Source organism: Osmerus mordax, chromosome 7 (genome assembly GCF_038355195.1).
Source record: "Osmerus mordax isolate fOsmMor3 chromosome 7, fOsmMor3.pri, whole genome shotgun sequence".
Taxonomy (NCBI): Eukaryota; Metazoa; Chordata; class Actinopteri; order Osmeriformes; family Osmeridae; genus Osmerus; species Osmerus mordax.
The window spans coordinates 4,501,732-4,523,746 of NC_090056.1; the positions used below are offsets into that span (position 1 = coordinate 4,501,732).

The following is a 22,015-nucleotide window of genomic DNA, read 5'->3' on the forward strand; positions in this document are numbered from 1 at the left end:
TACTGAAAACACTTCATCACATTTCATTACATAGCAATTCCTAAGTTGCTCCAATGAATACCGTATCTTCTTTACATGGTGGTTAATGCAACCTTTTAAAAGGTGACCTTTAAACGTGTTTCCCATGAGAGTCGGAGAAGAAAGAAAGTGGACAGGGATTAGACTGCTGGTAGTTCTACATGACAGCAGAGCAGTGTAGCGAGTCTGTCAGGGTACTGCATGTACAGGTGCCCCTGGTAAAGAGCAGCTTGAAGATGGATAAGACCCAGGGCTGACCAGTATCAAGAAGGACCAGAGAAGCAGATGGGCAGCACTCAGTGATTTTACTGGTATTATTGCATGTCGCTTTGATACAAAGGGGCAACAAAAATCAAACTGCAATAACAAAAAAATCGACAACATTTGAAGGGCAAACTTTTTGTCTCGCCCCAGTAACTTCACCAACTCAAACGTTGCAGACGAGGAGAATCGCTTTTCAAATCAGATCGCTTCTTATCACACGTACAAGATTACAAACCACATCCGGTAGAATTTGACTTTGTTGGCACATGGAAAAACACTGCGATTAAGTCCCGACATCAAAATTGTAAAAATAGAAAATTAAAACTAATATGAATAAATGTAGTAGCTATTTAACATCGGGTCCGGCGTTGGTGCCCATCTCTGACCATACAATCGTCAGGGTCATTGTCACCATTGTCCGAGCCCAGAAAAAGGAGACCCTGGGATACAGTGATAAGACCTCCGTCTCAATTCTCCAGCCCTCCAACCACAGGGGAGGAAGGGGTGGTGACTGGGGAAGCCTTCCTGGACCCAGTCTGTACCCTGGGATTATTAAGTAACGCACACAAAACACACATCACATGCCCACCCCCACCACCAACCACACACTAGCAGGAGAGGATGTGTGAGGTAGTTGGTAGAAGGCTAGAGAATTGGGACTAGTCCAGCGTTGAGCTCAGTGCTGCTGGTGCAGGCTACCACTCCCTCTGGAAAGACAGGCCTCACACGTTGAGACGACTTTAAAACATTGAAGCGTGCAGGAGGACACAAGGATGCTGAATCAATTCTATTTCAAGCCTTAATTAGACATGCAGACAGAAAATGGGGGGGGAGAAAATAAAAAACTATACTAGAACTTCAAACGTCTATCTAACGTACATTAACTGTACTTCATAGCAGGGGAGAAGGTACTTCCTGGTTTGCTGATGGGAAATGTAGTCTTTTCAACGCCACATTTGTGCTGAGGACTACAAAAATGGCCCCCCATCCCAACAGAACCTCCAGCCTCTCGTCCCTGGACACTTCAGTGACTCAGCCACCTGACTGGCTGCATGAAATAAGAACGCTACAATGATGACGCTCATCTTGCTAAAGTCCATCGAATCCAGAGTGCTATGGAAAAGGGTTGTAGAGGGGAGGGGTCTAGGGTGTGGTGGTGAAACAAAACCCAAACAGCTCAACAGGTCTGTTTGAAACATCCTCCAGCCCCTCCCTGCTTCTGCCCAGCCCCACAGGGGGCCTGGCGTGGACGGGGCTCTGTGGCGCCCCCTGCAGGTGAGGGGGGACGGGGGTTAGGGGCGGCGGGGTCACACGTCAGAGCAACTGCGGTTCTCAAACAGCTGCTCGATGACGGACGGGTCGGCCAGGGTCGACACGTCACCCAGGTCCCGCTCGTTGTTGGCGATCTTGCGCAGCACGCGGCGCATGATCTTCCCTGAGGGAGGGGCATACGTTACACACTCGAATACCGATCAAACCTCCAGTTTACAAGGATTTACAATCATATGGATGCATAGCTTTTCATCTCTCAACGCAATGTCAATGTATTTACACGGTTCAAATTTCTATTATTGGAGGTCGAAAGGCCTGAAAAGGTGTATGAGGTGTCGTCTAGAGAGGGGGAGGAAGGATAGTGACTGTGGTGGAAGGATGGAGGAGGTGGAGAGGCAGGCTGACCTGATCTGGTCTTGGGCAACCCCGGGGCGTTCTGAATGTAGTCTGGAGTCGCAATGGCTCCAATCTTCTCTCTCACTGGAAGGGTGGACACACACACACACACAAATTAAGATGCGTACCAAGACTCTTAACACACAGCAACCCCTCTCACAGATCACCCCGCCCATATCCCTAAACGCGCACACACCTTGTTTCCTGAGCTGGGCCTCCAGGGAGCGGTTGTAGGTGACCCCGTCTCGGAGGGAGACGAAGCAGTAGAGGCTCTCTCCTTTGACGGGGTGGGGTCTGCCCACCACAGCAGCCTCCGCCACCGCCTCATGCTCCACCAGGGCCGACTCCACCTCCGCCGTGCTCAGCAGGTGGCCTGGACACAAACACGGACACACACACACAGAAACAGAGAGAGAGAGAGAAACAATGATGTAAATAGTGCTGCAGGTGCCAGTGTGCCATCCATGCATCCCTTGTGCCAGAGAACAGGACTCACCTGAGACATTCAGCATGTCATCTATCCTCCCTGTGATCCAGTAGTAGCCATCCTTGTCTCTACGGCAACCTGGCCAATACAACACAACCACGTCAGCCATTTCCATGATGTCCAAGGTGTATTCTTTGTTTTCAACAATCAATATGTGAAGAGCTTGTAAAACGGAAGTTCATATTTAAGGACCGTGATTGAAACGCAGGCTAGCTTGGAGACCGACACACAGATCACAAGCTGGTACTTCACAAGGTGCATCGTGTGGAGGTGACACAGTGGGAGGTCTGGGGAAGCACATGGGTGCTCGCTCCACCAGAGGCTGTCTGAGGTCTGTGAGGACGCGCATGCTAGCCGGAGCCTACCGTCTCCTGTCACGTAGTAGCCGGGGAACTTCTTGAAGTAGGTGGTCTCGAACCTCTGGTGGTTCCCATAGACCGTCCTCATCACCCCCGGCCAGGGCTGCTTGAACACCTGGAGGAGTGAGGGGGAGAGAGAGGGGAGGGTAGGTCTTCTGCTAGTTTGGTCTGCTTTTGGCAGTTGGAGAAACGGGGGGAAAAGGTAGTTTGGTCTTGGCTTTGGAGAGGCGGGGAGGGATAGGAGAAGAGGTGATGAAAGGGAACTATGGGCGAGAAAAATAAAGGAAGGGAAGGAGGGAGGGGTGTGAGTACCAGGTAGCCCTCGCTTGGTCCCTCCAGCTCCTCTCCGGACTCGTTCAGGATGGCGGGCACCACGCCGAAAAACGGGAACGTCTGTTGGGAGGAGAGAGGAGACAGGAAGGCGTCAACCGTGTCAGCCTGGTGAGGGTCTGTTGCCCAAAAACGGGAGCTGAAGGTTCGGTGAGCCACACTCTGAACCAATCACAAGGTCAGGACCACTGCTTGGACCACTGCTTGCTAATGAGCAAACCGGGTGTTTTTACTTGTATTTATTTGGTCTATGTCACAGGCCCATTAAGGGGAGGGCAGGTAGCACTTACAGCAGAGCCTGGCTTCATGGGCGTGGCAGCCGGGAGAGGAGTCAACACATGTCCCCCCTGGAAGAAGAGAGGAGAGAGAGGGAGAGGTTGGAATGTAGTGGGAGTAGTCACGTACAGTAGACAAACATACACAGTGCTGTAGCAGCTCTTAAAACCCTTCTATTTTAACAGTTATGTGTGATGTGTAGGTGTGGTAGTGGTGTGTAGGTGTGGTAGTGGTGTGTAGGTGTGGTAGCGGTGTGGTAGTGGTGTGTAGGTGTGGTAGCGGTGTGGTAGTGGTGTGTAGGTGTGGTAGTGGTGTGTAGGTGTGGTAGTGGTGTGTAGGTGTGGTAGTGGTGTGTAGGTGAGGTAGTGGTGTGTAGGTGAGGTAGTGGTGTGTAGGTGCGGTAGTGGTGTGTAGGTGCGGTAGTGGTGTGTAGGTGAGGTAGTGGTGTGTAGGTGTGATAGTGGTGTGTAGGTGTGGTAGTGGTGTGTAGGTGTGGTAGTGGTGTGTAGGTGAGGTAGTGGTGTGTAGGTGTGGTAGTGGTGTGTAGGTGTGGTAGCGGTGTGTAGGTGTGGTAGCGGTGTGGTAGTGGTGTGTAGGTGTGGTAGTGGTGTGTAGGTGCGGTAGTGGTGTGTAGGTGCGGTAATGGTGTGTAGGTGTGGTAGTGGTGTGTAGGTGTGGTAGTGGTGTGTAGGTGTGGTAGTGGTGTGTAGGTGCGGTAATGGTGTGTAGGTGTGGTAGTGGTGTGTAGGTGCGGTAATGGTGTGTAGGTGTGGTAGTGGTGTGTACCGTCTCTGTCTGCCAGAATGTGTCTACCACGGGGCATCTCTTCTCCCCCACCACGGTGTAGTACCACTGCCAGGCCTCTGGGTTGATGGGCTCCCCCACCGTGCCCAGCACCTTCAGGGACGTCCGCTTGCACCTGGGGAAGGAAGAGGGCTCAGCCTGGGGGCTCACTGGATGGCTATCATCTCATTAGAGGCTACTTAAGGCCATATTATATCGTTGAAAACTATGACATGTTTTTGATGCAGGCTTAGTCATAGGTGCACAGTCTGACTGGTTTGGTAAGAGTTATGTCTTACATGTTCTTGTAAGACACTTCCCAACAATTTGTTTGCTTGTAATATTTGTGTGTGTGTGTGTATGAGGACAGGAGTGTGTGCATGTGTGTGTGTGAACGTGTTTGAAGGGAGGACTGTGTGTGTGTAAGGAGAAGTGTGTGTGTGTGTTTACCTGGTAACAGGCTCGCTGCCGTACTTCATCAGGAGTCTGATGGCAGTAGGAGCGGTGTAAAACTTGGTCACACTGTACTTGTCTACGATCTCCCACATCCGGCTCACATCAGGGTAGGTGGGCAAACCCTCGAACTGACAAACAGACACACACATGCAAGATAAGGTCAAATGTTGAAGGCAATGTGCCTTTTGACTGCAGTTCCCCCTCCTCTGTCTCCTCCGCACTACATTTCCCATCAGGCATAGTAATAATAACAATTCATTCCTTCAGGAGACACTTTTATCCAAAGCAACATACAGAACAGGAGGGAATTTGAACCTGCGACCTTGATCAGCAGTCAAAAGCTCGAACCAGGGAGCTCTCCCTGCGCAGGGTGGCCACTCACCAGGACGCTGGTGGCCCCGTTGGCCAGGGGTCCGTAGGTGATGTAGGAGTGTCCGGTGATCCAGCCGATGTCGGCCGTGCACCAGTACACGTCGCTGGGCTGGTAGTCAAACACCAGCTTGAAGGTGGTGGCAACGTACAGCATGTAGCCACTGACTGTGTGAAGCACCCCCTGGGGAGTGGGGCACGAGAGAGAGAGAGAGAGAGAGAGAGAGAGAGAGAGAGAGAGAGAGAGAGAGAGACAGAGAGAGAGACAGAGAGAGAGAGACAGAGAGAGAGACAGAGAGAGAGAGACAGAGAGTAAATGAGTTTTTGGAGTAAATGAGTGAGTGTGTGTGAGAGAGTGTGTGTGAGAGAGTGACTTCCGAGTGTGTGAGGGCTTACGTGTAACTGTGTGAGAGTGTACCTTGGGTTTCCCCGTGGAGCCGCTGGTGTAGAGGATGAAGAGGGGGTCCTCAGAGTCACACCACTCGGGCTCGCACTCCTCTGACGCCACACACACCAGGCTGTGCCAGCACAGGTCCACCTCGGGGTTCCAGGGCACCTGACACACACACACACAATGAATGAACAGCATGCTAGAGAACACCAGCTGGAGCAGCATCGGAGCCAGGCCCACTCTGACACCAGCAGCCATTCATGGAGAATCAGAGCCAACGAGGAAGAATACAAAATGCTACATCGACCGCCCACGTGGACGTGACAATGTTAGCTCCAAAAGAAAAACGCATGCAGCTCAGACCAGCTAAGAAGAGAGAGAGAACAGAGGAGAAAACGACACGAAAGTGAGTGAGTACACAGTGTGTTATGAGGGGCTGCGTAGCATGGGAGGGAATGAGTTTGTGTTCCATCTGCACAGCAGCAGACTGAGACACAGGGGGGAGGAGTCACAGTTTCACTTCCTGATCTCACAGTGATGACACCTCTAAGTGTGGGTTCTGGCCAATGAGGAGGACCAGACAGAAGCTCTCAAATTAGGATGGCGTTTCTAGGCTCTCGTCACAACATAATGACTAAGTTTGAGAATATTTCAGTATTACAATGAGAAAACAGCAAGATATGTTCAAAACATTGGACATGTGTTTCAATTGACATTGTCACTACTGTGTTTGTTTAATTTTGTGTCCATCAATAGCAATAAACTGGTAAGGTATTGTATAATCCATGTTTATTGCCATATGATAAACTAATCAATAAATGTGATTGAATTGCTTACTGATCTAAGAGTGATTGATTGGCTAGTCATTGTCGATCCTGTGTGTGTGTATAAGACTAGACTTGGCATCTCTCAAAGGGAACCCTTTAGTAAGTGTGTATGGACATGTATACTAAGTATAGGTATGTCCAGGGATGAGTGTGAGATGGGCTGAGTGTGAGAGAGAGCAGACAATACTCCTGCATCCAGGAGCTGAGTGTGTTAAAGGTGTAACACACATTTTAAAACAACACAGCCCCCCCCCCCCCATCATCAGCTGAGGGGGACGAGGAGGAGGGGGGAGGGGGCGGTCAAGCGGGGTTAGACGTGTGTTAAATGAAAAGGACCAAGAATAGATGGGGAGGGGGGTGGTTAGAGGTCTGGTGAGGTACCTGAGGGACTGGCCGTGTTTTCTTAACCCGGTCTCTCTGAGGGTCCTGCTAAGAGGGGGAGGGGGAGGAGGAGGAGGGGGGGGGGGGTCATGGACACGTTACTTCAGACAAACACACAGAGAGATACAGAGCTGATTAAACAGTGCTACCAGCCCTGGATGGCCCTAAGATGCTCAACAAACTATCAATTTGTAAAACAACCCCCCCCCCACCTTCCCCATACAACAGAAGCCTTCCTCTGAACATCATCTATAGGGCCCTCTCAGGAGAGAGTTGTCAGGTGCTGCTAGAGGCTGGCGTGAGCATGTTGCTGGCGGCCGCGGCTAACAGCACGTGGGGAGTATGGAGAACTATCCATGTTATATGACACATACGACGTCAAACACAGGAGGAAGCAAAGCTATGGAGAGAGGGATGATGAGGAAACCAAATCATTGTTTTGGGGGGGGAGGAGGGTTAAGGAACATGAAAACATCTGGACCAGGTGGGGCCTCACCTGCAGGTCAGGACATGGACGTTTGGCCGGGGGAGACTGAGAGCCCAGTGGGGCCACCTCCGCCTCCTCCACCTTGGACAGGTGTCTCAACATGATACACCTCTGGACAAGGTATCCCCTACAGGACAGAGGGAGACAAGAGAGAGCAAGAAAGAGAGAGTGTGGATAGTGGATGGAGAGTGGAGGGCGGGGCAGGATGAGAAGAGGAGGCAGGGGGGATGAGACAGAGAGGGAGATGGATAGTGGAGGAGGCAGGGAAAGAGAGAGAGAGAGGGGGCAAGTAGTGAGAGAGAGGAAGGGGGGGCAGGGAGAGTGGGGGGGGAGGGAGAGAGAGGTAGGAGGGAGAGAGAGAGGGCAGGGAGGGAGAGGGGACAGGAAGAGAGGAAGGATCAGATCAGGATGAGGTGGCTAAGAAGGATAACCTAAAAGGATAGAACCATCTCCCATCACACAGGGGGTGTGGCTCCTTACACAGATATACACAGATATACCTGGACTGGGCTTGCACTCTCCTAAACACACTGACAGGCTAATATATTGTCGAAAAGACTGGAGTCAGTAGACCCTTTTACACAGAAAATCCTGAAATATTGCTGTTAAGAAGATCACGATGAAGGCTTTGTTTCCACTGAACCAAACAGGCAGCATAATGCCGTCCCGTGTGAGATTTTGTGATTTTAGAGAGCATGCATCAGAGGTATAACAGACCCCCTGTTCCGTAAGGGGGTACCCTCTTACACAGAACTAGGAGGAGGCATAAAAGTACCACATTCCCCCCTTGGAGCTGTGTAATAGTTGCGTGTGTGTGTGTAGCCAGGCACACAGAGGTGAGTCAGCATGCAGAAGCTTGGTCCGTACTTGTCCCTGCATTTGTGCAGTGCCTCATCAGCTATGACCTTTAGGTTGATCAGCTTATCCCCTCTGTAGAAGCCGTCTGGGGATGAGGGAGAGAGAGAGAGGGGGGGGGAGGAAGGCAGTGTGGAGGAAAGAGATAGGGAGCAGAGGGCACAGGAAGGAGGGAGCAAGGGAGAGAGGTACATTAGTAAAAGTGTATGCATGAGGTCAGAGGAGACACACATTGAGCGGGTGGAGGGAACCGTAATGGGTATTGATGAGGCAGAGTCTGGGGCTGTTTGGACAGGACCGACAGAACTCCAACTACAGTCTGGCCCAACAGTTTATTCATGCTTACTACATTTACATTTAGCAGACGCTCTTATCCAGAGCGACTTACAGTAAGTACAGGGACATTTTCCCGAGGCAAGTAGTAGCCTTGCCCAAGGACACAATGTAATTTGGCACGGCCGGGAATCGAACTGGCAACCTTCTAGCCCGATTACTAGCCCGATCCCCTAACAGCTCAGCCACCTGATTCCCCAGAAGGAGGCTGAACTGAAGCTGAACTGAAGCTGAACTCAATAAAACAATGTTTCTTTTGTGTGACCCAATGGTGATACACATCTTAAATAATACTTATTGAAATAATGAGATGTTAGTGATTACTTCAGCACTGCTGTCAGTGCAACATCTATATAATTCTCAGATTTACCTGTTCCTAGAAACAGTTCGACAGCCTAGTGTTCCTAGCTGATCCTATTACTAAACGTAAATCCTACAGTGTAGAACAATGCTCTGTGTGTGTGTGTGGTCTACATCTGACCCCATTACAGCTGTGTCATTCATTCTTATCCCCCGGGATTAGGGGGTCAGAATCTGGGGATAATATGGGTCATTTTAATCCAGCTAATAAGAGTTTCATTGTGGTCCCTCCAAGAAGTGTGTGTTGTAGGTTCATGTCCTGTATGGAGAGCAGAGAGGAGGCAGGGTCCTGGTTACACAGCTTACCAGCGGTGATCAGCAAGCAGCACTGGGAGTCCAGGATCCTCTCGCACAGAGACTCTGCTGAGAACCCTGCAAACTGGAGTAACCACACACACACACAGCATTCCGATTTACTGGATGGAAGAGTGTGGGTAAATGTATGCGTACACACACACAGAATGATTATCGTATAAATGGTCCTCTTGAGCGTTCACCTGGTCGACCATTTTTCCTTCCAGGAACAAAAGTAGCACATTACATTAGACCTGTAGATCAGTAATACATGTGCAGAACAGGTGACAGGGAGTGTGTGCTGGTTGGCTGGCTGACTGAGCTAGTCTATGTGATGGTATCTGCAGTCGTACTCAACACAGACAGCCGTGTGGTAACTCACCACTATAGAGTGTGTACTAGCTGGGTGACCGTGGTAACTCACCACTATAGAGTGTGTACTTGCTGGGTGACCGTGGTAACTCACCACTATAGAGTGTGTACTAGCTGGGTGACCGTGGTAACTCACCACTATAGAGTGTGTACTAGCTGGGTGACCGTGGTAACTCACCACTATAGAGTGTGTACTAGCTGGGTGACCGTGGTAACTCACCACTATAGAGTGTGTACTAGCTGGGTGACCGTGGTAACTCACCACTATAGAGTGTGTACTAGCTGGATGACCGTGGTAACTCACCACTATAGAGTGTGTACTAGCTGGATGACCGTGGTAACTCACCACTATAGAGTGTGTACTAGCTGGGTGACCGTGGTAACTCACCACTATAGAGTGTGTACTAGCTGGGTGACCGTGGTAACTCACCACTATAGAGTGTGTACTAGCTGGGTGACCGTGGTAACTCACCACTATAGAGTGTGTACTAGCTGGGTGACCGTGGTAACTCACCACTATAGAGTGTGTACTAGCTGGGTGACCGTGGTAACTCACCACTATAGAGTGTGTACTAGCTGGGTGACCGTGGTAACTCACCACTATAGAGTGTGTACTAGCTGGGTGACCGTGGTAACTCACCACTATAGAGTGCACGGCTCCGATACGGACGCAGGCCAGCATGGCCACCACCAGCTCCACCACCATGGGCATGTAGATGGACACACGGTCCCCCTTCTTCACTCCTGCTCTCACACACACACACACACACACACACACACACACACACACACACACACACACACACACACACACGTGTGTTAAAAAAACAGAAAGACAGTAAGACAGAGTGGGAAAAGTGTCTGACAGAGTATCCAGACAGAAAAACAGTGAGACAGACAGACAGTGAGTGAGACAGACAGTGAGTGTGACAGACAAGTGTACCTTGTGACTTGAGGACGTTGGCCAGCCTGCAGACCTGCTGGAGCAGCTCTCTGTAAGTGACCGTCGACTCATCTCCCGGCTCGTTCCCTTCCCTGACACACAACAGGGACACAAACATAAATATTAAAAACACATGTCCACCTAAACCAACTTAAAAAAAAAAGAAAAAAAGTCTCTGTTCTAACCACAGAGTCACTCTGGGTTCCCTTAATGTACACCTGACACATGGAGTGAGTGTGGTGCACTTGACTGCAGGTGAGGATTAATCCCTTCACTTAAAGCTCGCCCTTGAAACCACAACTAATGACTTCGAGGCCAGGCAGGCTGCAGGCAGACAGAGGGCAGATACAGGCTGACAGGATCCTCTCTCCTCCCATCAGTACAGTACATGTACGTTCGTCTGTCTTTCTGAGTCTGTACAGTACAGGCCTCGTGTCTGTCTGTCCCTCTGTACAGAACAGGCTCCTATGTCTGTTTCAATGTGTTCTTCAGTACAGTACAGGCCTCACCACCCCCTCCCAACCCCGAAGCAGAACAATCTCTTTTCTGTGCCGTGTCATTCCGACAGCCTACACTGTACTCCTCCCAAACAGTGGCCCTTCTCTCAGTGGACTTACACTGGGAGAGGTACTGACAACAATCTCACTCGGGCACCGCCTCAAAGAGACACACGCACAAACACGCCATCTTATTATTTCACTCTGCAAAAGCTTGAAATTTCAAGACCGAGATTGTGAAACGTCCTGGGCCAGGCTTTGCAGCAAGCTCCCCCAGTACCCAGTTTCTGTGGTAGATGAGCCAACAGAGCGCTCCTCCGGTCTGGCAGACAGGGAGAGAGCACTGGGGGCCTGTGTCTTGTACATGTGGAGCCTGGTCCTTCTCACTCTCACCAGCTACTATAATACTAGCGACTGGCCCAACAAGCAGCCTCCAGGGAAAGGACATGTTTAACACGGTTTAGGTTCCGGAAGCATGGCTGTGCATTTAGATGACATAACACAATAGGTTGGCATGGTGGAGGCCCCTCTATCCCATACAGCTCTGTAGAGGCGTGGGCATGACCATGACCATGAGCCCAGAGACTTGTTACGCAAGACTCTAGGCAAAGACTCTCTGGACTACTTGTTACGGTTGATATTATCTATGTCATCTTGCGCTCCCTTAAGAGGATTCATTTCACAACTGTGGGGTTTTTGGCTCTGGGCTCCACCGTTATCTAATCGCTTTATTTCTCTGTAGTGTCGCATTCATGTGGTGAAGGTCACCGAACAAGTTTCCAAAGTAAAGAAAACATTATCCAGTACACACACACACATGCAGGCGTGCATGTGTAAACACACACACACACACACACACTCATGGACGTTTTCCCAAATGAAGGTGACCTTAAGCAACACACAGACACCCACGGACAGCAACAGAGCTATAAATAATCAGCTATAAAACCACGTTCACCACCCAAGATCAGGAGGTTACATGCACAGTCCAAAAACAAATACCAAACAACGCTAAGCTGTGGGTGTGCTTGTTTTAGTAGCCGGAGTGGGCCCGGTTACATCTCAATGATGAAAGATCCAGCAGTGAACACTCCATCACCTGCTCTGACTATCCAGGGTGGCAAAACATGCACACATGCAATATTTCACAGGCTTTTACTAAAAACAAGGCTCCAAAAATAAAGACATCTCTCTACTTTTAAAAGAAAATAGACACACATAATAATTGAACAGTTTTATCACAGAGGAGGGTAGGGCAGGGCTGAACGAGCTGAAACTTGGGATTCTAAGATGTGAGTGAACGTCTCTAATCCAAGTGACTTTTCTGTCACTAGGAGTTGATCGTTCTCCAGACAGGATGCCCTGGCCTAGCCTGAACCTGTCAGCTCCCTGGGAAACACACAGTCAGGGGAAAGAGGGACCACACAGTCAGCACAGGAGCTCTGCCGCTGACCACAGTGACTGCAACCCATTCTCACAGGCACAGTCTGATGTTACTACGCGGGACAAGTTGCAGTGAAAAGCATGGTTAGCACATCATAGCAGACATGGGCTGCGTCCTCCCACCAGAGGGCTGGCAACGCGGCATGTCGGAAAGCCAGACGTCTAAGTTACAGGCTGACACTGAGTGGCTCGGGGTTAGCATTCTTGGAAGTGAAGCACTCTCCACTTCAAAAGCTCTCAGGTCCCCACGCTCGCACAGGCAAAAATATACCGCCTTCCTAATATAGGCCTTTATGACCCACATACAGTTCATTCATTCAATGGTGTCACAGCCATTCAGTCGTGGTATAGGCGTGGGTCATAAACAATACTGACCAATTGGGAAATGTACTTTTATTCAGTTTATATACTTTCACTTGCTCAACCGAAGTTGACATACACTTGACTGAAACACACAGACACCATATCCTCAGTTAACCCTTCCTAGGTACTCAGATCCTCACCGATATTCTACTCACTTAATTAATGGGGACATCTCTGACCTGAGGCCAGTGTTCCAAAGACAGGGGAAAGAAAGGCCTGGTCCTCTGTGTATGTATGTGTGGCAGTGAGCAGAGACAAAGGATGGAGGATCACTGTGGATCCATTCAGGCTTTTCCTCTGACATTTCATCCCATTGTTGCAGAGGCTCAAGCATTCACTCCGCGCATTGGGCCGACAAGAGTGGGTGCTTTGGCAACCTTCTCTCCCTTTCTCTCCCTCTCTGTCTCTCACACACACACACACACACACACACACACACACACACACACACACACACACACACACACACACACACACACACACACACACACACACACACACACACACACACACACACACACACACAGTCAAAATAAATGCACGCAGGGATTGGCACACACTGGCACAGATCCATTTAAAATTCCAATGATTTTCCCTTGTTGTTATCTCTGGCAAACACATGCACTTTCTCACACACCAGTTCTCTCAAAAACACACTAACCAGTAGAATGCCACTTTGTCCCCCAGTTTCTTCTCGTGGACATTGCGGTCCAGGACGTTGTAGCAGATGTTGGTAGTGGCCCCCTCCATGCACTTGACAAAGATCTCACCCTTTGTCACATCGAAGTTGTAGTCCAGAAACTGTCCTGTATGCTTGGTCTTCCAGTAGAAGTCCTTTGCAATGTCACCCCAGAACTCTGAGAGCGACAAACACACACGATAAATTACAGTTTGAGAAAAACGCTGTCGAAATGTGATGGTACCTAAAGGCTGGCAGTTGGTCTTTCATCATCAGGAAGCCAGTGCAAAAAGATATGTAGGTTACACACACATTACAATGCTCACTTCACTGTCAAGCAATGATCTTAACTCAAGCAAAAACAGACTTGAAGCCATTAGGACGAGGCAGGTCTGCTAAGGTTAGGTAAGGAATTAGCCGAGTCTGGTGTTACAGCATCATTATGTTAATACTTACCATCAGGGTTGTCAATGGACTTTATATACAGTTCTTTGTATTTTTCGAAGCTGGGAACATGAGCCTCCTTTTTCAAGTCTCCGGCAGCGTATAAAACGTCCTCTCTTGGAGCTTTGTCCGGGATCATCTTGTCTTCGAGTTTGACCGCCGGTGCTGGACTGTCGCGGTAGCTAGCTAGCTAACAATGCAATGGGAACGATCGATTAGCTTCCAAATTGCTGTTGAGGCTGATGGTCAGGTTGCAAGGCGCCTTGTGAGAGCAGACAGATCTTTGAATCAAAAAACAATAAAGCTGGTTTATCTGGCTAGCCAATGAGCTGAACAAACGACGTTCATTTACATTTCCTTATTCGGAAAGTGACAGTTTGCTCATAAACTAATGTGAACTCTGAAAATGGTCTGCATAAGTACATGCAAACCCTTGGCACTGCAAATCTACAGAAGCAAGCAGCTCACCTTGAGCGTGCAATTATTGACCAACTATTTAGAAAGCTAGAAACCTGCAATTTACTGTAAGTCAGCTATCGTGGACTCGGGTCCCTATACTAAGGTTAGCTAGTTCAGTTAGCGCCAAGCCTCGCAACCTCTGCAGAGAAATAAGTCAACAGAAAATATATGGTTCAAAAACTTTATGCAAAAAGATTTGCGTCGCTAGTTTTGTCGCCAGCATTAAAGGTGCATTTCTACCGTTCCTGGGGACTAATTGCTCGCACTGGCTTGCACAATACAATAAAGTAGCAAGCTAGCTAGTTAGCATAAAACTAGGAAGAGGAGAGAGGTGAGCGAGATGTACTTGAGCGCGAGACGAGGCCGCTTCTGTCCGACTTGCTGTCGTTTGAATGTAGCCTTTTCCATTCAGAAAAAAATGGGTCCCGTTCATAAAAACTGCGTTCACACTGTACTGATCTGTGGAATGTATTCCGATAACAAGACCCGTTCTTTATGAAGTGGAGGTTGTTGGTGTGCTGCCCTTGTCCTTTCTTTTTTTGACGGAAGAGACAACGCGAAGAGCGCATGCAAAGGGGGGCGGGGACTGAACTCTGCTTGGCCCCACGCTGGGCGTGGTTTTGAGATGAAACATCCAATCTGGTCGTAGCATGGGTAAAAAAGGTTGGTAAAGCTCAAGGATCTTAAATGTTTAATTGGAATTCGGTGTCACGAAGCTTTTTCAGTTTTTATCTAAAGAACTAGTGTATACATCACACAGGATACATCAAATAACAGTACACATACTGGTATACTGTGAAAGGTCAGGTCTTCCCAGAATCCTGGAGTCCGGTCACCACAATCATACAACCTACTTCTCAGTAAATCAGTAAAACCTATGTTCTACAATAAGTTGTATGGTTCTATAATGCTAGCTAGCTTCCAAACTTGAAACGTCTTCCTAATTTCTGGTTACCTTTTGTGTATGTATATTTGAACTACTGTGTTTCTTTGTTGCAGATCATAAAATTCCTCATCTATTCACTCATTCATCCAGCTGTCTGGAGTGTCTGACCTTGGTGAACTCAGGTTTTCTGCTGCCATCTCTGAGGCCAGCAGGAGAGCCAGGCCGGGGGGTGACGGGCGCATCTGACCTGTAGGGAATCTGCAAAGATTCCCCGTCCTCCATGGAACCCTGGAACTGGGACACAGCCTTCTGGACACAGGCCAAGCGTTTGAAACGATGACGGTCACAATGGTCCCCGACGAGAATGCCTCTGGTTGCGTAGCAGTAAGCCTGGCTAGCTCAGTCGGTAGAGCATGAGACTCTTAATCTCAGGGTCGTGGGTTCGAGCCCCACGTTGGGCGTGCTTACATTATGGAGGCTGATCTGTCACTCTGAGAGGCTTCAAATAGTTGAATCAACTATTGCAGATCAAGAGGTGCTGTGGCTTAGCTGGTTGAAAGCGCCTGTCTTGTAAACAGGAGATCCTGGGTTCAACTCCCAGCAGCACCTCCCTGTGTTTGTTTTATAAAACTGGCACATTTTTAACTTTCACCAATGTTGTGGATTCAAACTTTTACTGTCACAAAGGTCCCAGACGAGAACGCCTCTGGAAGCAACATGCTAAAGCCTGGATAGCTCAGGCGTTGGAGCATGCCACTCTTTGTTTGTAGACTAAACACCCAGCAAATTTGAAACTGTATCTGGACAAAATGTCAGCCTTCTGGACACAGGCCAAGCGTTTGAAACAATGACGGTCACAAAGGTCCCCGACGAGAATGCCTCTGGTTGCGTAGCAGTAAGCCCGGCTAGCTCAGTCGGTAGAGCATGAGACTCTTAATCTCAGGGTCGTGGGTTCGAGCCCCACGTTGGGCGTGTTTAAGTTATGGAGGTCTATCCGTCACTCTGAGAGGCTTCAAGTAGTTGAATCAACTATTACAGATCCAGAGGTGGTTGAAAGCGCCTGTCTTGTAAACAGGAGATCCTGGGTTCAACTCCCAGCAGCACCTCACTGTGTTTGTTTCATACAACTGGCCCCTTTTTAACTTTCACCAATGTTGTGGATTCAAACGTATAGCGTCACAAAGGTCCCAGACGAGAATGCCTCTGGAAGCAACATGCTAAAGCCTGGATAGCTCAGGCGTTGGAGCATGGCACTCTTTGTTTGTAGACTATACACCCAGCAAATTTGAAACTTTCATTTGAAACTGTATCTGGACAAAATGTCAGCCTTCTGGACACAGGCTAAGCGTTTGAAACGATGACGGTCACAAAGGTCCCCGACGAGAATGCCTCTGGTTGCGTAGCAGTAAGCCTGGCTAGCTCAGTCGGTAGAGCATGAGACTCTTAATCTCAGGGTCGTGGGTTCGAGCCCCATGTTGGGTGTGTTTACATTATGGAGGTCTATCCGTCACTCTGAGAGGCTTCAAGTAGTTGAATCAACTATTGCAGATCCAGAGGTGCTGTGGCTTAGCTGGTTGAAAGCGCCTGTCTTGTAAACAGGAGATCCTGGGTTCAACTCCCAGCAGCACCTCACTGTGTTTGTTTCATACAACTGGCCCATTTTTAACTTTCACCAATGTTGTGGATTCAAACGTATAGCGTCACAAAGGTCCCAGACGAGAATGCCTCTGGAAGCAACATGCTAAAGCCTGGATAGCTCAGGCGTTGGAGCATGGCACTCTTTGTTTGTAGACTATACACCCAGCAAATTTGAAACATTCATTTGAAACTGTATCTGGACAAAATGTCAGCCTTCTGGACACAGGCCAAGCGTTTGAAACGATGACGGTCACAAAGGTGCCCGACGAGAATGCCTCTGGTTGCGTAGCAGTAAGCCCGGCTAGCTCAGTCGGTAGAGCATGAGACTCTTAATCTCAGGGTCGTGGGTTGGAGCCCCACGTTGGGCGTGTTTACATTATGGAGGTCTATCCGTCACTCTGAGAGGCTTCAAGTAGTTGAATCAACTATTGCAGATCCAGAGGTGCTGTGGCTTAGCTGGTTGAAAGCGCCTGTCTTGTAAACAGGAGATCCTGGGTTCAACTCCCAGCAGCACCTCACTGTGTTTGTTTCATACAACTGGCCCATTTTTTACTTTCACCAATGTTGTGGATTCAAACGTATAGCGTCACAAAGGTCCCAGACGAGAATGCCTCTGGAAGCAACATGCTAAAGCCTGGATAGCTCAGGCGTTGGAGCATGGCACTCTTTGTTTGTAGACTATACACCCAGCAAATTTGAAACATTCATTTGAAACTGTATCTGGACAAAATGTCAGCCTTCTGGACACAGGCCAAGCGTTTGAAACGATGACGGTCACAAAGGTCCCCGACGAGAATGCCTCTGGTTGCGTAGCAGTAAGCCCGGCTAGCTCAGTCGGTAGAGCATGAGACTCTTAATCTCAGGGTCGTGGTTTCGAGCCCCATGTTGGGCGTGTTTACATTATGGAGGTCTATCCGTCACTCTGAGAGGCTTCAAGTAGTTGAATCAACTATTGCAGATCCAGAGGTGCTGTGGCTTAGCTGGTTGAAAGCGCCTGTCTTGTAAACAGGAGATCCTGGGTTCAACTCCCAGCAGCACCTCACTGTGTTTGTTTCATACAAATGGCCAATTTCTAACTTTCACCAATGTTGTGGATTCAAACGTATAGCGTCACAGGTCCCAGACGAGAATGCCTCTGGAAGCAACATGCTAAGCCTGGATAGCTCAGGCTTTGGAGCATGCAACTCTTTGTTTGTAGACTATACACCCAGCAAATTTGAAACATTCATTTGAAACTGTATCTGGACAAAATGTCAGCCTTCTGGACACAGGCCAAGCGTTTGAAACGATGACGGTCACAAAGGTCCCCGACGAGAATGCCTCTGGTTGCGTAGCAGTAAGCCCGGCTAGCTCAGTCGGTAGAGCATGAGACTCTTAATCTCAGGGTCGTGGGTTCGAGCCCCACGTTGGGCGTGTTTACATTATGGAGGTCTATCCGTCACTCTGAGAGGCTTCAAGTAGTTGAATCAACTATTGCAGATCCAGAGGTGCTGTGGCTTAGCTGGTTGAAAGCGCCTGTCTTGTAAACAGGAGATCCTGGGTTCAACTCCCAGCAGCACCTCACTGTGTTTGTTTCATACAACTGGCCCATTTTTTACTTTCACCAATGTTGTGGATTCAAACGTATAGCGTCACAAAGGTCCCAGACGAGAATGCCTCTGGAAGCAACATGCTAAAGCCTGAATAGCTCAGGCGTTGGAGCATGCCACTCTTTGTTTTTTAGACTATACACCCAGCAAATTTGAAACATTCATTTGAAACTGTATCTGGACAAAATGTCAGCCTTCTGGACCCAGGCCAAGCTTTTGAAACGATGACGGTCACAAATGTCCCCGACGAGAATGCCTCTGGTTGCGTAGCAGTAAGCCCGGCTAGCTCAGTCGGTAGAGCATGAAACTCTTAATCTCAGGGACGTGGGTTCGAGCCCCACGTTGGGCGTGTTTACATTATGGAGGTCTATCCGTCACTCTGAGAGGCTTCAAGTAGTTGAATCAACTATTGCAGATCCAGAGGTGCTGTGGCTTAGCTGGTTGAAAGCACCTGTCTTGTAAACAGGAGATCCTGGGTTCAACTCCCAGCAGCACCTCACTGTGTTTGTTTCATACAACTGGCCCCTTTTTAACTTTCACCAATGTTGTGGATTCAAACGTATAGCGTCACAAAGGTCCCAGACGAGAATGCCTCTGGAAGCAACATGCTAAAGCCTGGATAGCTCAGGCGTTGGAGCATGGCCCTCTTTGTTTGTAGACTATACACCCAGCAAATTTGAAACATTCATTTGAAACTGTATCTGGACAAAATGTCAGCCTTCTGGACACAGGCCAAGCGTTTGAAACGATGACGGTCACAAAGGTCCCCGACGAGAATGCCTCTGGTTGCGTAGCAGTAAGCCCGGCTAGCTCAGTCGGTAGAGCATGAGACTCTTAATCTCAGGGTCGTGGGTTCGAGCCCCATGTTGGGCGTGTTTACATTATGGAGGTCTATCCGTCACTCTGAGAGGCTTCAAGTAGTTGAATCAACTATTGCAGATCCAGAGGTGCTGTGGCTTAGCTGGTTGAAAGCGCCTGTCTTGTAAACAGGAGATCCTGGGTTCAACTCCCAGCAGCACCTCACTGTGTTTGTTTCATACAAATGGCCAATTTCTAACTTTCACCAATGTTGTGGATTCAAACGTATAGCGTCACAGGTCCCAGACGAGAATGCCTCTGGAAGCAACATGCTAAGCCTGGATAGCTCAGGCTTTGGAGCATGCAACTCTTTGTTTGTAGACTATACACCCAGCAAATTTGAAACATTCATTTGAAACTGTATCTGGACAAAATGTCAGCCTTCTGGACACAGGCCAAGCGTTTGAAACGATGACGGTCACAAAGGTCCCCGACGAGAATGCCTCTGTTTGCGTAGCAGTAAGCCCGGCTAGCTCAGTCGGTAGAGCATGAGACTCTTAATCTCAGGGTCGTGGGTTCGAGCCCCACGTTGGGCGTGTTTACATTATGGAGGTCTATCCGTCACTCTGAGAGGCTTCAAGTAGTTGAATCAACTATTGCAGATCCAGAGGTGCTGTGGCTTAGCTGGTTGAAAGCGCCTGTCTTGTAAACAGGAGATCCTGGGTTCAACTCCCAGCAGCACCTCACTGTGTTTGTTTCATACAACTGGCCCGTTTTTTACTTTCACCAATGTTGTGGATTCAAACGTATAGCGTCACAAAGGTCCCAGACGAGAATGCCTCTGGAAGCAACATGCTAAAGCCTGAATAGCTCAGGCGTTGGAGCATGCCACTCTTTGTTTTTTAGACTATACACCCAGCAAATTTGAAACATTTATTTGAAACTGTATCTGGACAAAATGTCAGCCTTCTGGACACAGGCCAAGCGTTTGAAACGATGACGGTCACAAAGGTCCCCGACGAGAATGCCTCTGTTTGCGTAGCAGTAAGCCCGGCTAGCTCAGTCGGTAGAGCATGAGACTCTTAATCTCAGGGTCGTGGGTTCGAGCCCCACGTTGGGCGTGTTTACATTATGGAGGTCTATCCGTCACTCTGAGAGGCTTCAAGTAGTTGAATCAACTATTGCAGATCCAGAGGTGCTGTGGCTTAGCTGGTTGAAAGCGCCTGTCTTGTAAACAGGAGATCCTGGGTTCAACTCCCAGCAGCACCTCACTGTGTTTGTTTCATACAACTGGCCCATTTTTTACTTTCACCAATGTTGTGGATTCAAACGTATAGCGTCACAAAGGTCCCAGACGAGAATGCCTCTGGAAGCAACATGCTAAAGCCTGAATAGCTCAGGCGTTGGAGCATGCCACTCTTTGTTTTTTAGACTATACACCCAGCAAATTTGAAACATTCATTTGAAACTGTATCTGGACAAAATGTCAGCCTTCTGGACCCAGGCCAAGCTTTTGAAACGATGACGGTCACAAATGTCCCCGACGAGAATGCCTCTGGTTGCGTAGCAGTAAGCCCGGCTAGCTCAGTCGGTAGAGCATGAGACTCTTAATCTCAGGGTCGTGGTTTCGAGCCCCATGTTGGGCGTGTTTACATTATGGAGGTCTATCCGTCACTCTGAGAGGCTTCAAGTAGTTGAATCAACTATTGCAGATCCAGAGGTGCTGTGGCTTAGCTGGTTGAAAGCGCCTGTCTTGTAAACAGGAGATCCTGGGTTCAACTCCCAGCAGCACCTCACTGTGTTTGTTTCATACAAATGGCCAATTTCTAACTTTCACCAATGTTGTGGATTCAAACGTATAGCGTCACAGGTCCCAGACGAGAATGCCTCTGGAAGCAACATGCTAAGCCTGGATAGCTCAGGCTTTGGAGCATGCAACTCTTTGTTTGTAGACTATACACCCAGCAAATTTGAAACATTCATTTGAAACTGTATCTGGACAAAATGTCAGCCTTCTGGACACAGGCCAAGCGTTTGAAACGATGACGGTCACAAAGGTCCCCGACGAGAATGCCTCTGGTTGCGTAGCAGTAAGCCCGGCTAGCTCAGTCGGTAGAGCATGAGACTCTTAATCTCAGGGTCGTGGGTTCGAGCCCCACGTTGGGCGTGTTTACATTATGGAGGTCTATCCGTCACTCTGAGAGGCTTCAAGTAGTTGAATCAACTATTGCAGATCCAGAGGTGCTGTGGCTTAGCTGGTTGAAAGCGCCTGTCTTGTAAACAGGAGATCCTGGGTTCAACTCCCAGCAGCACCTCACTGTGTTTGTTTCATACAACTGGCCCATTTTTAACTTTCACCAATGTTGTGGATTCAAACGTATAGCGTCACAAAGGTCCCAGACGAGAATGCCTCTGGAAGCAACATGCTAAAGCCTGGATAGCTCAGGCGTTGGAGCATGGCACTCTTTGTTTGTAGACTATACACCCAGCAAATTTGAAACATTCATTTGAAACTGTATCTGGACAAAATGTCAGCCTTCTGGACACAGGCCAAGCGTTTGAAACGATGACGGTCACAAAGGTGCCCGACGAGAATGCCTCTGGTTGCGTAGCAGTAAGCCCGGCTAGCTCAGTCGGTAGAGCATGAGACTCTTAATCTCAGGGTCGTGGGTTGGAGCCCCACGTTGGGCGTGTTTACATTATGGAGGTCTATCCGTCACTCTGAGAGGCTTCAAGTAGTTGAATCAACTATTGCAGATCCAGAGGTGCTGTGGCTTAGCTGGTTGAAAGCGCCTGTCTTGTAAACAGGAGATCCTGGGTTCAACTCCCAGCAGCACCTCACTGTGTTTGTTTCATACAACTGGCCCCTTTTTAACTTTCACCAATGTTGTGGATTCAAACGTATAGCGTCACAAAGGTCCCAGACGAGAATGCCTCTGGAAGCAACATGCTAAAGCCTGGATAGC

At 48.9% G+C, this 22,015-nt stretch overlaps 1 protein-coding gene and 19 non-coding genes across 22 annotated transcripts; 19 read left to right on the forward strand and 1 right to left on the reverse strand.

Annotated features, from left to right (window-relative positions):
• Positions 1-306: 306 nt before the first annotated feature.
• On the reverse strand, positions 307-14,665 carry acss2 (acyl-CoA synthetase short chain family member 2). 3 transcript variants are annotated; one of them, XM_067240060.1, is made up of 20 exons: positions 14,485-14,665; positions 13,692-13,869; positions 13,218-13,413; positions 10,254-10,345; positions 9,951-10,054; positions 8,951-9,023; positions 7,964-8,039; positions 7,106-7,223; positions 6,610-6,654; positions 5,429-5,566; positions 5,024-5,194; positions 4,636-4,769; positions 4,189-4,321; positions 3,417-3,473; positions 3,109-3,189; positions 2,803-2,911; positions 2,447-2,515; positions 2,147-2,323; positions 1,960-2,034; positions 307-1,717 (listed from the first exon to the last, which is right to left on the reverse strand). In XM_067240060.1, the coding sequence occupies exons 1-20, from the start codon at positions 14,569-14,571 to the stop codon at positions 1,590-1,592; spliced, it is 2,241 nt and encodes a 746-aa protein (XP_067096161.1). In that variant the 5' UTR covers positions 14,572-14,665; the 3' UTR covers positions 307-1,589. The 3 variants fall into 3 exon arrangements, with proteins under 3 accessions (XP_067096161.1, XP_067096160.1, XP_067096162.1); XM_067240059.1 differs by having other exon boundaries at positions 6,610-6,657; XM_067240061.1 differs by having other exon boundaries at positions 6,610-6,657; positions 13,692-14,665.
• Positions 14,666-15,412: 747 nt separating this feature from the next.
• Positions 15,413-15,485, forward strand: trnak-cuu (transfer RNA lysine (anticodon CUU)). Its single transcript has one exon. It is a non-coding gene; the product is annotated as a tRNA-Lys (tRNA).
• Positions 15,486-15,558: 73 nt separating this feature from the next.
• On the forward strand, positions 15,559-15,633 carry trnat-ugu (transfer RNA threonine (anticodon UGU)). Its single transcript has one exon. It is a non-coding gene; the product is annotated as a tRNA-Thr (tRNA).
• Positions 15,634-15,923: 290 nt separating this feature from the next.
• On the forward strand, positions 15,924-15,996 carry trnak-cuu (transfer RNA lysine (anticodon CUU)). The gene has a single exon. It is a non-coding gene; the product is annotated as a tRNA-Lys (tRNA).
• Positions 15,997-16,579: 583 nt separating this feature from the next.
• Positions 16,580-16,654, forward strand: trnat-ugu (transfer RNA threonine (anticodon UGU)). The gene has a single exon. It is a non-coding gene; the product is annotated as a tRNA-Thr (tRNA).
• Positions 16,655-17,103: 449 nt separating this feature from the next.
• On the forward strand, positions 17,104-17,178 carry trnat-ugu (transfer RNA threonine (anticodon UGU)). The gene has a single exon. It is a non-coding gene; the product is annotated as a tRNA-Thr (tRNA).
• A 449-nt stretch (positions 17,179-17,627) lies between these two features.
• trnat-ugu (transfer RNA threonine (anticodon UGU)) lies at positions 17,628-17,702 on the forward strand. The gene has a single exon. It is a non-coding gene; the product is annotated as a tRNA-Thr (tRNA).
• Positions 17,703-18,002: 300 nt separating this feature from the next.
• On the forward strand, positions 18,003-18,075 carry trnak-cuu (transfer RNA lysine (anticodon CUU)). The gene has a single exon. It is a non-coding gene; the product is annotated as a tRNA-Lys (tRNA).
• Positions 18,076-18,148: 73 nt separating this feature from the next.
• On the forward strand, positions 18,149-18,223 carry trnat-ugu (transfer RNA threonine (anticodon UGU)). Its single transcript has one exon. It is a non-coding gene; the product is annotated as a tRNA-Thr (tRNA).
• Positions 18,224-18,673: 450 nt separating this feature from the next.
• trnat-ugu (transfer RNA threonine (anticodon UGU)) lies at positions 18,674-18,748 on the forward strand. Its single transcript has one exon. It is a non-coding gene; the product is annotated as a tRNA-Thr (tRNA).
• A 303-nt stretch (positions 18,749-19,051) lies between these two features.
• Positions 19,052-19,124, forward strand: trnak-cuu (transfer RNA lysine (anticodon CUU)). Its single transcript has one exon. It is a non-coding gene; the product is annotated as a tRNA-Lys (tRNA).
• Positions 19,125-19,197: 73 nt separating this feature from the next.
• trnat-ugu (transfer RNA threonine (anticodon UGU)) lies at positions 19,198-19,272 on the forward strand. Its single transcript has one exon. It is a non-coding gene; the product is annotated as a tRNA-Thr (tRNA).
• Positions 19,273-19,572: 300 nt separating this feature from the next.
• Positions 19,573-19,645, forward strand: trnak-cuu (transfer RNA lysine (anticodon CUU)). Its single transcript has one exon. It is a non-coding gene; the product is annotated as a tRNA-Lys (tRNA).
• Positions 19,646-19,718: 73 nt separating this feature from the next.
• On the forward strand, positions 19,719-19,793 carry trnat-ugu (transfer RNA threonine (anticodon UGU)). The gene has a single exon. It is a non-coding gene; the product is annotated as a tRNA-Thr (tRNA).
• Positions 19,794-20,097: 304 nt separating this feature from the next.
• Positions 20,098-20,170, forward strand: trnak-cuu (transfer RNA lysine (anticodon CUU)). The gene has a single exon. It is a non-coding gene; the product is annotated as a tRNA-Lys (tRNA).
• A 73-nt stretch (positions 20,171-20,243) lies between these two features.
• Positions 20,244-20,318, forward strand: trnat-ugu (transfer RNA threonine (anticodon UGU)). The gene has a single exon. It is a non-coding gene; the product is annotated as a tRNA-Thr (tRNA).
• A 450-nt stretch (positions 20,319-20,768) lies between these two features.
• trnat-ugu (transfer RNA threonine (anticodon UGU)) lies at positions 20,769-20,843 on the forward strand. Its single transcript has one exon. It is a non-coding gene; the product is annotated as a tRNA-Thr (tRNA).
• Positions 20,844-21,143: 300 nt separating this feature from the next.
• trnak-cuu (transfer RNA lysine (anticodon CUU)) lies at positions 21,144-21,216 on the forward strand. The gene has a single exon. It is a non-coding gene; the product is annotated as a tRNA-Lys (tRNA).
• A 73-nt stretch (positions 21,217-21,289) lies between these two features.
• trnat-ugu (transfer RNA threonine (anticodon UGU)) lies at positions 21,290-21,364 on the forward strand. The gene has a single exon. It is a non-coding gene; the product is annotated as a tRNA-Thr (tRNA).
• Positions 21,365-21,813: 449 nt separating this feature from the next.
• trnat-ugu (transfer RNA threonine (anticodon UGU)) lies at positions 21,814-21,888 on the forward strand. The gene has a single exon. It is a non-coding gene; the product is annotated as a tRNA-Thr (tRNA).
• Positions 21,889-22,015: the final 127 nt, after the last annotated feature.